Source organism: Syngnathus acus, chromosome 6 (genome assembly GCF_901709675.1).
Source record: "Syngnathus acus chromosome 6, fSynAcu1.2, whole genome shotgun sequence".
In the NCBI taxonomy this organism is placed as follows: domain Eukaryota; kingdom Metazoa; phylum Chordata; class Actinopteri; order Syngnathiformes; family Syngnathidae; genus Syngnathus; species Syngnathus acus.
In genome coordinates this window covers 3,870,661-3,882,780 of record NC_051092.1, presented here as the reverse complement: position 1 = coordinate 3,882,780, position 12,120 = coordinate 3,870,661, and the positions used below count along the sequence as shown (strand labels likewise).

At 44.3% G+C, this 12,120-nt stretch overlaps 1 protein-coding gene across 2 annotated transcripts in view; it reads left to right on the top strand.

The window, feature by feature from the left end:
• LOC119124992 (A disintegrin and metalloproteinase with thrombospondin motifs 20) overlaps window positions 1-12,120 on the top strand; it is a 66,513-nt gene that overhangs the window by 21,743 nt on the left and 32,650 nt on the right. For both annotated transcript variants that reach the window (XM_037255399.1, XM_037255400.1), the window contains 8 exons: window positions 4,735-4,973; window positions 5,979-6,062; window positions 6,143-6,267; window positions 6,336-6,376; window positions 6,565-6,670; window positions 8,105-8,251; window positions 10,629-10,770; window positions 11,404-11,508. In XM_037255399.1, the coding sequence (XP_037111294.1) occupies window positions 4,735-4,973; window positions 5,979-6,062; window positions 6,143-6,267; window positions 6,336-6,376; window positions 6,565-6,670; window positions 8,105-8,251; window positions 10,629-10,770; window positions 11,404-11,508 (989 nt within the window). The remainder of the gene's footprint in view (window positions 1-4,734; window positions 4,974-5,978; window positions 6,063-6,142; window positions 6,268-6,335; window positions 6,377-6,564; window positions 6,671-8,104; window positions 8,252-10,628; window positions 10,771-11,403; window positions 11,509-12,120) is intronic.

Below are 12,120 nucleotides of genomic sequence, written 5' to 3'. Positions count from 1 at the left end.
GCTGCTTGTTATCAAGCCAAACAACATGTTTATCAGCACAGATACGCAGGGAGCAGTCGGGGATACATTTTTTTTACTCAGGTACGACGGCTTGACGACATGACAACAAGGGCGCTTGTTTGCCTTCAAGTTTCCACAGTTTGTACAGTCGTCTTTCGCAGAAATATGCGTCGGAAACAGAGTAAGTCAATGTTTCCGAAGCACCCATTGAGGTGTCAGCGATAAGAGCTTTTAAAAGTGTTACCCTCGCTTGTTGTTTCAGCAATTGAGAGGCTGTTTACAAATCTTAACATGCTTTTTCTGCATCGTTGAGTGCTCGGCTGTTTTGAACGCTTCGTCTGTACAAACATTCCAGAGAGCCAAAGCAAAAGTATGTCTGTACGTATATACTATATAAAATGTATGTTCATAAATATTTCCATAATAATCTTTACACTTATTTATTACATCACAACTTTAAGCGATATTGCCCGGCACCGTGAGCTTGCATGTGAATCCCGGGCATGAGTGGATAGAGATCGCCACAAGGATGAGGGTCTCCACAATGAGGGTAGATTATTTTCTCCTACAAACCCATTTGAAGACGAAGAGGGAGCCTCTTTCTCGCTGTTTTTGTCTGCTACTCCGAATCCCCCCCCCCCCGTCAGTCCCCCAGCCTCACTCACTGCCATACTTTGAATGTATTAGGAACAGTAAATTGAATATGGACAGTTTGACAGCAAACATTAGCAGCTGAATAGCTAAACACTAGCGTCCCAGTGTTTTGTTGTCGGCGGTCATTGATGCCTGTTTTGTTGTGTTGTTTGGCGGCCGGGGAAGAGCGATGTGAGCGCCTTTGATGGGGCAGTACTGGGCCCGCATGACATCAGTGGCCCCTGACCCTCAACATAATCACTGTATGGGATTGCCCCCTCGGTGCCCACTGTGCATACATGCTAGTTCAAATGCCAGCATCAGGTTTTTTTTCTTTTCTTCTATTTTATTTTGTTCAATGGGTTCATTTACATGGAAAAAGGGCCCTCCCTCGCCCCGGGGTCGGTTTTGAACGAGCCGACTTGAATCGCTGTCCCGCTCTCCCCTCGCGCTTTCATGTATGTGAATAGAGCCACTTGTTGTTGGTAACCTCACTTCCCGCTTTGTTTGTCACTCGCAGGACGGGGTAGCGTGACCTTCAGTTTTTTTTTTTTTTTTTTGGTCGTACACAGTCAGCAGCTGGTTTGCAAAGCTGGGCCTCGCTCATGTTACAGAGGTCAGGGAAAGTGACTCTTAAAGGTCATGATGGACAGATGACCAATAGGTTCACCTTTATCTCCGAGTCGCAGGTAAACGTCAGCTGGCTCCTGGAGGTTTAGTCGTCCTCTCATTCCTGCCCCTCCCCTCTTCTTCTTGGAGTGACAGGACCCTCCTTGAGTCTGGCAAACATTGTTTAACCGTCAAAATGTTCACTCGGCTGTATTTTCGTCTGCATACTGCAGCCTTGAGTGTTTTCATCTGAAGCTGTTACCTCAGCCCCGACCTCACATATTTATTGTCTTCTTAGAGTAAATTTAGAAATAAGTGTTGGGGTGCCTTGGGGGCGTGGCCTAATGACTGGATTCAGTCCCGTTTGGCGGTTGGTCCTGTACTTGATTCTTACTACACCGATACTTTTTCACTTGGGTTACACCTAGCTTGTTTTTTTTTAAACTAGCCAACACCAGTAGCTATAAGAAGATGACAGAAACTGTGACACGCCGCAGTTTGTCTTCTTAATGAGCCAGCGGACCCGTCGGGCCTGGCGGTTCTCCACAGAACCGAGAACAACAACAAGAGTCTCGCCCAGCGTGTATCCTTTCATAAATGTTGTCATTTGCTTGGCTCCAGCTGCCCCGCGGTCTTCCACTCCAGTGCCCGCTTGTCTTCATCGCAAAACAAGCTCAAGAAGCCAATATAGCAAAGCACGAAATGGATTATTGGCTTTCCGCAGTCATTCATCGCAAATGATCTCGCCGCCGTTTCCCCTCTCCACATCAAAGCGTTGCTCTTTGACTCTCCCTCAGTTCCGAGTCAAGAGTATCAATGCCGAGAGGCCGACAATAGCAAACACACATCTCATTGTTGAACTAATTAACATTCTTTTACAACGGCCCGCTGAGAGTCAAAGCGCTCCCGTCCCAGGGTGCCAATTAAGCAGACAGTGTACCTTACGCCGAGCGTAGGTAGTGCTTTGCGTCCACGCAAGGCCAGAGACTCCGGTTACCGTCCATTAAGAGGAAAAGTGCGATTAAGTGCAATTGTGGTGGCTGGATGAAAGAAAGGCCAGTCGATTAAATGACTCAACTTTTGTCTGCTTTTGTAGACTTACAGTAGTGCTTTGGAGACATGCTGAAAACTGCTCAGCGGTGCTCTGTCCAAGAATGTGTTTGGAGGAGTGGACCGAAGTACTTGTGATGAATGTGAATGACAAAAGCTGGCGAGGGGCCAGTGTCGTTTTTTTTTTCTTTGCTTTTGTGTCGTTTGCAGCTTGGCAGCTATGTGGGAGCTATCGTTCCAGCTGATATGGACTATCGGAGCAGTCAAGGCGTATATGGGCAAGAATGAGGACATTTTAACAACAAAAACATTTTTAAGAAAAATTTAAAAATAATAATAGCCTTATAGGCAAAATTGCATAATTTTTTAAAGATTTTCAGGAAACAGAATAAAATCAAACAAATTCAACCAGGATTGCGGAAAACCCATACAAATATAAAGGGAAAATGTTTTTTATTGAACTTTTGACAAGAACTTCAAAATGAAATGAATAATAACATAATAAGAGCTCATGTAAACAAAATTAGCTGATCTCAACAGGTCAGAAGTTCACGTTGACATTAGTTGTCAACCGATCGATAGGCGACGACGCTGATGTTTCTCTGGCCCCAGTCCAAGGCAATGAGGAACCATCACTCACCTGTCACATCTCCTCACCTCTGACTGTCAATCAAGACGCAGCCAGCCATTCCTCCACGGGTCTTTTTAAGAATGCCCCAGACAGTCGACAGTGGCAGAAAATAAACCCAGCTGGAATCTGTCACGGCAACTCCACAGACACGACACGTCGGCTTCAATAAGCGCTAACACATGGCAGCCATTAAAGATATAGACTTTATCCGACGATATAGCCGCCAAGACATGCTCGGATCTGTGTGGCCTATCGGATACCAGCGAATCAAATCTACTTTGCTTCAGCGGATCAAAAGCGCTAAAGCGTCAAGTACGGCCAAAGACATTTTCGTTGGATTGAAACCATACTGATGATGAGTTGGCTTTTTTGTGGAAAAGCGCTAATCTGCTAGCATGAAAATTTGTGTTCAGGGCTGTTTGCTTGTAAGCCGTTCACATCGTCGACTAACGCGACCGCTACTTTAAGGGATGCCGATTGGTCGTGAATGGTGACTGACGCCTGGTCTCGGTGCGAGTCAGGGCAGTCGCCTCTGTCCTGTCATGGTGTAAGTAGCAGCTCAGGACCCGGCGAGAGGCCGATTTGAACCTAATGCGCTTTGGGAGAGGTTATGTCCGGATAATCTGCGCTGATTTCGAGGCTATTAAAACACTGACCATATTTTCACCTCCCACTCTTCTGATTTTTTTTTTTTTTTATCTCGACTTAAAGGCAATTTCTTCGAGCTTCTCCTTACATGCTAATCCCTTTGAAGTCGGACTATCTACGGAGATGAGTCTGTTTAAGGGCTTTAGCGAAGGCTTTTGGGTTCCAGAGATTTTTTTTTTCTTCCTGTAAAATACAAAGCTCTGTTCTGGCTGTGTGCACGAGCACAGGCGGGCTTGGCTCTTCCTCTGAGACAGGCGCTGGCATGGGGCTCGGCCTCACGGCAGCGAGGGGCTACGCGGCCATTGTGCCAGGGAGTCACGCTCTGCCTCGCGTGCCCGCTGGGGGCATCGCTTGAATAATCTCAACAAGTTCTTTCTTTCTTTTTTTTGGCTTTTCACTGAGCTAACAGTTTCACACAATCTCTCTCTGTCTGACTGTCTGGAAAGATTGACCGCAGACAAGACAAAGGGACACTTCACCCAAAAGTTGAGGCGGTTGGTGAGGTCGATGGACTCCAAAGTATGCTCGCCTTTTGTGCGCTCAGTCATAAAATGCTCCATGAATGTCTGTTTATGTTTCATTTGGATTCTCCTTTTCTTTTAAGTGTTAGAAAATGCCGAAGGAAAAAGTTAATGTGACCTCCGAGAGCATAAACCCTCACCCCGAGTTATATTAGTGCTAGCAAAACACTAGTGCTAGCAAAAAATGAGAGGTGCCCTGCCCAAGGTTTTAATCCTTCATAAAAACTACAGAAATCATAAATTTAAAAAAAAACATTTCTATGTACCAAAACGCTTTTAAAAATCCTCCGACATTGATAAAGTAACAAAAACTAAAGTTATAGCTAAATTGCTAATTGGCATCTTCTAATTTAGCTCAAAAATACATTGTGTTAGCGATAGTGCTAATATTAGCGCTAAAGCAATATTTCAGATGTCTGTTACACCAGTGTTGTAAATTACTAAATTAGAATATCATTAAACCTATACTTTTTTTTTTTTAGTCAATGGATTTAGATTTTTGCATAATTCTTCTTATTATCTGAAATTAAACAAAAAAGCTGATTTTAGCGCACAACAATGTCATTTAGTGTTGATATTGAAAATCGCGTTATTACGTATTTCAAGTAAACATTTGTTACTTCTATTTCCGTCTCCATTCAGATGACAGCAAGACGACAGTGTCTTTGGAGAGTCGAGGGAACATGGGCGACGAGCTAAACTCTCTCCGAGCCGCCGTGGACGCTAACGCCGCTAACGCAACGCAGCCCAAGCACCTGCGGCGACGCAAGCGCTTCCTTTCCTACCCTCGCTACGTCGAGCTGATGGTGACGGCCGACGCCAAGATGGCACGTCACCACGGACGCAACCTGGAACACTACATCCTAACAATCATGTCAGTAGTAAGTAAAATAATGTTTCTAAACATTATTACAGAAATTCCAAAGAACTATTCGGCAGATGTGCTTCACTTTGAGTGGTTACGATAATCAAGTTAATTTAGTCGAATGGCCATTCCTATTGACAAGAACCAAGATGAGTGATGTTAAAATTGACTACTTGGGGGGTAGCGCGACTCGGGTCAAAGCAGAACATCCCTTCATTATCTCGAGTGACCGAGCAAAGATCGTTGTGTCTGAAAATAGTCCGATCAGGTACAGTGGGGACTGTAAAGCAAACAGTTTGACATCCCAACATTTCTCCCGCAAGTGTTTACACGAGCCGACCAACAATGTAGACGTCTGCTCCCAGCGGAGTCATAAAACTAGCGCCTTAGTAGGAATAGCTCATTGGTGCCGATCCAGGAAGACTTTTAGCTGCTGACTCAGGTATTTGGATAATACTTAACATCGAGGAGGGGATGCGTTGAGCTTTTTCTTTAGCTTGAAGGGACTCTGGAAGATATATGGTGAACGTTTAGAAAACCTGACTTTTCTGACCACTGTAACGGGGGCCAGACAGAAGGAGCAAGGTGCTGTGTTTGAGTTGGACGAAGAGCGAGCAAAGACAGGCCCGGGCGCTGTTTACGTCCCCCCCTCAGGGCTGAGACGAGTGAAATGTTTATAGTGTACTAATGAGTTCCTGTCAGGAGGCTGCACACGGCCCGAGGAGACCGCTTGCCGACCGTGACTGGGGTGCACCGGCACGGCGAGGGAAGTGGAGGGGAAAACGAGCGAGGGAATGTTTGGCCGGCGCTCAGCTTTAAGTCGGCCGCTGTGTTCAAGGCGCCTGTTGAGGAGGCTAATGAAATTTACTTTTAAGACCCTGGATATGTTGAACGGTATATCAGGTCACGTTAAGTCGCCCCCAGTGGACTGTAATTTGTATTATTGGCATTCCAAGCGCAAAGTGGTTCAGGTTTTTGGAAGTTTGCATTTTTTTTTGTCTGCGCCTTGTCTTTGTTACAGGTAGCAGCAGTGTACAAGGACCCCAGCGTGGGAAACCTCATCAATATCTTGATTGTCAAGCTGATCGTCATCCACAATGAACAGGTCTTGGTCGTTTCGGTGCGATTTGTAAACATTGACAATCCTCCTGGAAATCAGCATGGATGGTTTTATGTGTTTCCCAGGATGGCCCCACGGTGAGTTTCAACGCCGCCACCACTTTGCACAACTTCTGCACCTGGCAGCAGAAGCAAAACGTCAAGGACGACAATCACCCTTCTCACCATGACACCGCCCTCCTCATCACCAGGTACAATTGCCGCTAAAAATCAATCATCTTCCGAAATATATATTGATTGATTTTTTTCTCTCCCTTAGGGAAGATATTTGCCGCGCAAAAGACAAGTGTGACACCCTCGGTAAGACTTCTCCCCTCCCTAAAATGAACTTTCCGCTCCGAGCTCATAAAGCGTGCAGTAATGTGTTTATGGCAAGACGGCTAATAGCATTATAGTGAAGGGGCAGAGTGGTAGAAAGCGGGGTTAATCTCTCTTAGCGGAACAAACGTTTTAATAGTCAAAGGAGCACAACGTCTGCGTGTTTACAGGGCTCGCAGAACTGGGGACCATGTGCGACCACTACCGCAGCTGTTCTATCAGCGAGGAAAACGGAATTAGCGCTTCCTTCACCATCGCTCACGAGCTGGGCCATGTGTAAGTTGCACGTCGTCACTGCGATGGATAGGGCCAAGTTGGGGCGCCAAGGGGGTCAGATTTCAGTTCTCGTACATACCAAAATATTGGCTGTAAAGAATCTCATTACCTGTCTGCGTATGTATTTTAATTTCAGCAGCTGTCGAGTCAGTCGGCTCGAGCCAGTTGGCGCGGTCCTCTCAGCGCGTTTAATCGCCGCGTTCACAGGCGAGACTATTTAGCGGGCCTGGGAAAGCCCGTGTCAGGTAGTGGGAGCCACTCAACAGAATTGCGCAGGATTAGGGACCCAATTTGCACTAATGGACTGGAGGCCCTTCTCAGATGGCTCGGAGGACCCCCCAAGCGTTGATAGTCGATCTTAATCAGGTTTGAGGTTAAATGTCTTGAATCGTAAATATGCAAAATTGACAAGAGGCAATCAATAATATGGGAAAAGAATTGGATTTATAGTATAATTCCCCTCCCTTTTTGGCAGGTGCTCGTCTGGATCATCTTCCTTTGTGTAAAAATGTCTCATTTAATTGATACTTCCAGAATGGAAGCGTCGTCATAAACCCGCAGACATTCCAGCGAGCCTCAGTGGGCATTTCAGACGCATATTTGTGCTAATGACACGGCGATGCCTCCAACTCAATGCCTGCTGCGCCGCCGCCATTGATTCTCCTAAATGATGCGCTCCCTCCCCGAGGAGGCACCGAACTGGCTGATTTACGGCCTCATTACACTAACAGCTTCTTATCTCTTTGAGGCCTTCGAGACTGCATGCTGTAAATTCACGTCAAGTCAATCAGCGTTCACACACACACACATGCACGCACGCACATGCACACTGACATTGCAGCCAGCGCTGACCCACATCCTGTTGTAAACATCTTAGACATCCTACAGCTGCGCCGGGCTGCTGTGTGTAAATACACACACACGCGCACGTGCATGCGAGAAGCAGAGCGACCCGTCCGGATTCTGCACAGCATCAAGAAAATGGACTTTTATAAGCTTGCCAATAGCAGACAAGCAGGATGAATTCATTAATTTGCAGATGCACGGCGGCGCCCTTTGTTTTATATACATCAGCTCTGTTTTTTTTTGTTTATTAGCAGCCGGGGAATGTACGCTGGCTTTTTTTATTTGACTCTGTCATGAGAGGCATATGTTTTATTTTATATGCCAAAAGACTGGGTCAAACATTTTTGCTCCCATTTGACCAATAACGGATTAGCTAAGATTAGCAGAGCAACCGAAAAGAATTACCAGATAATTTGGTCATTACGCAAAATGATAGGATTTAATCTGCATAAATCCAATTACATTTGATTTGAAGTATTTTACATGATGATTATTAAACCCTTGTTATGCTAACAGTTGACACACAAGTTGAGGATCACTGGTCTACATCAATTTTCTCACCCTCTTACTGTCTCTTCTGTCTACCAGGTTCAACATGCCCCACGATGATAACCCCAAATGTAAAGAGGCCGGCATGAAGCACCAGTACCATGTCATGGCTCCCACCCTTAACCATGACACCAACCCCTGGTCGTGGTCCAAGTGCAGCCGCAAGTACATCACAGAGTTCCTTGAGTATGTACACGATAATATTGCCACATTGTCTGGACTTAACACACACAAACTGCTCATTTGATAAGTGATGATGTCAAAACAGCTAGCTAAGTAACATCTCGCTGCATTAGCGGCTACCACTAACGGCTGCCTGGATTCCAAACTCACAAGCTGCTCATTTACTGAAAAAATAAATAAACAGATACATAAATAAATAGAAAATAGCTAATGAGCTGCTAAATAATTATTGAATACCACTAGCTCATTAGCAACACTAGCTTTTGAACCAACATAGCTGTCTACTATCCATGGTGCTAGCAACTTTGCTAATGGGGCTAGCTACATTATTTTGATTGGAAATAGAGCAAATGGACAATAACTAATTGTGTAAATATTCACAAAGGGCTGCCTTGTTAACCGGTTGAATCTCGTTAAGGCGTTTTTAGGCGAATGCTCATTTGCATTTACAAGGCCGAGCATCCCATTTTGGTTGCGGTTTCATGACATGGAACATTCCAGCATTCATGAGTCTTTGTGAATCTCTTCTGCAACTTCTGTGCAGCACCCATGACAATGTGAGTCTGTTAAATAGTCAGCAGCATATGGCGCTTGCGTAGCGACGGCTCGAGTGCATTGGTGGGAAATACCCTCGAGAGCGCTTTTTGAAGTCGCTCTCAAGCTAACAATGACGAGTATTGATTCAGACTACTCCTGTGGGTCCACCTGGTTCGAGTACGTCCATGTTTTGACTGCACGTTCTCGCCCCGAATTCAATCCGCAGCCCCCCCCTAAAAGACCTCTCAAACGTCCTCTTTTTGACATCACTGTTGCAGGAGAAAAAAAAAAAAAAAACCTGCAATGTCATTTAGAGTCCAACCCGACATAAAGAAAGCATTCATCCCGCTCCTGGCTGGATGCCGATTGATTGAATCCAATTAGATGTAGAAGTCTTAAAGAGGACATCAGTGACAAACTACGTTGTCGTCAGCAATGCGTGTGATGATGTTACCCTTTTGAAAAATGCATTTTATTTTTAAATATTTATTTCACTGTGTATATTGCAGTTTTTAACTCAAGGGACACATTTTTAGTATTTTATAAGCTTCCTGGGATAGTCATACACATTCTTATTTAATGGAAATGGATGCCAGCTGTAGGAAAGTCAGTTATGTAAACAGCGACACCCACCCCAAGAATTTAAAATAAATTATTTAAATTTAATTTTAATTAATTACATTTAAAATTTAATTTAGAATAAAAGAATGTAAAAGAAAAAAAATCTGTCAGCTATGGGAACCACTACACTAGATACAACCACGCACTTCTCTCGAACTTTCTTCTTCGTCTATGACACATTCGGCATCACCAAAAGTCATGTGATGATGATCAACCGCTTTCATGTCTCCGGACGGCTGCCAGGTGTGCAAGACTGTAAGAACAGACTTATTGATGGTCTTTAAAAATATGTCAAAATGACATCTTTCTCTCGGCCTTCAACGTAATAATATGAATTCCATTCGACTGCTGCTGAGAGATGTGCTAATAAGGGGCCGTCTGTCTATATGACATATTCTTTGGTAGTACGTCGACCTTGTTACCATGACAACCAGGGCCTGACTCCCATTTGTCACTTTTAAGTGTAATTGGATCCACTCTGTGGCGCAGATGTTCAACCCCTGGCTAATTTAACCAACCGGAACGAGTTTTCAGATTAAAAGTATATATTCTTACTTGTTCACATTTGATTCCCAACCGTCTGTATACGAGCAATTAAAAAAAAAACAATCCGAGACAAGCATCCATTTCCCATCAACTTGAATTTGTGTCTCGTTTTAAGTGACGTTTGCTACACTTGTCAAAACTTCAACCCTTCTCCGCACGGAAATGAAAGGGGAGCGACACAAAGCGATGTTAGCCGAGGATAATCCCGCATAATCGCCGCCCTGTCGTTGCGGTCTTAGCTTTGTGCTCACAGGTGCTTTAGCTTCTCCTTCCAGGATGAAGTTTTTAACGACACGCCTCATCCACCTCCTTTCCTCTTTTAAGACTTCTCGACAAAAAAAGATCCTCGCACGTGTTGGTCTTTTTTCACAAGTGCCAAGTGATGATTTTGTACATTCACGCCAGCTGTGTTTGCACGTCGGTGGTTTGAGGGAGAGGTTCATCTAGGGAGCAGTCTGTCATTACGCCCTAATCCAGGCACTGTCGAGGATCCAGCCAATTTAATCGAGTCCAAATTCTCTTGTTTGCCTTCAGCGAAGAAAATACGCCCTAATCAAAAGTCTCGCGGATCCTTTTCAGTCCCATCTGATGTTGTGCACTCTTTGTTGTCCATCTCCACCCATGCTCGTGTGAATTTGTTATTCATTCACATGGCTGGTGTTTTTATTTAACGCAGCACTGGCTACGGGGAGTGCCTTTTGGATGAGCCCGTAGGCAGGACGTATGATCTGCCCAATCTCCTCCCTGGTCAAATCTACAACGCCAACAAACAGTGTGAACTCATGTTTGGACCCGGCTCACAAATTTGCCCTTACATGGTAAGTGGGCTTGTGTTGTAGAACAAGTTGGCTGGTGGAAATTTCTCAAATATGATTTTTCTGGGGGGGGGGCTAATGTATTTCATTTTGTTTTAATCGGCTGGTATTTTTTACATTTTATTGTAATTAAATGGTATATTACATTTTATGTAAATGTTATCATATATTTGTTATTAATATTTTTAAACCATTTCATTGTTTTTAAATGACATGCTGTATATTTCATTTTATTTTAATTCAAATATAGTTTATAGTATATTTTATTTGGATGGTATTATTTTGGTTAATTTTATTTATTTATTTCCCAATAATTGCGGTTTGACACATTCAATTTTGATTATGTTTTAAATTGCATTTTTTGAAATATCACCAGTGCACTCCCTCGTATTTGTGGCACCACTGCTAATTAAAACTCCGACTTTTAGATATGAGTTTTGCCTCAGAGAGCAACGAGGGGCGACTCCTAATCCCCAAGACATGAAAGGAAAACATTTTAAAAACACAGTATGACTACCGCCTCTGATTTTTAATTTTAAAAACTCCAATCGTGGCTGAAATGCTTTATGGGTTGTTTTGGAAACCTGGCAAATTATAGATGATTAATTCTCTTTTTTTCCCATTTCTCTCACGCAGAAACAATGTAAAAGGCTGTGGTGTACCAGTGCAGAAGGAGACCATAAAGGATGTCGCACACAGCACATGCCGCTTGCTGACGGGACTGAATGCGGACATGGAATGGTGAGTGCAAAAAAAAATTGTCCTCTAATGTGACTTTAAATTGTCAAGTTAGACTTACCTGAATATAAATGTAGGTCATTTCACAAATCAGCATCCTTGATTAACGTAGGCTCATGGCCCCCACCGGCTAATTTAAACATATTTGTACACAATTCATGAAACATTTATTTTCCGTCGTATGTCTTCATCCTGGAGGGGGAGAAAAAAATCGATTTATTGTGTTTCTGCATGAAGGACTCCATGTAAACCAGTCAGGTGACCAGCGCTTTTCTTTTCCCCTCCGTGTTGTCGGGAGGCCCCAACCCCCATTAGCCTTCATGTTCTCCTCGCCCCGGGGTGCTATGCTAATTAGAGCTGAGACGGTGGGTCAGTTGCTGAGGTTACGTGCAGAAATAAAAAAAACAAGGAAGGGGAGGAGGGAAGGTTGCGGAAAATGAAAGATCGGAAGAAAAAAACAAAGCAAGGGAAAGGTGAAGACGCGGCGGCGCCTTTGAAAGATGGCCGGCCCATCACACTCGAGTCACCTTGTGGTGAACCCGTGACCCCCAAACCTTTAAGCGGCGGCTGAGTGGGTCAGCGGTTAGGGCTGTAATGGAGCCCACCACAAAGGAG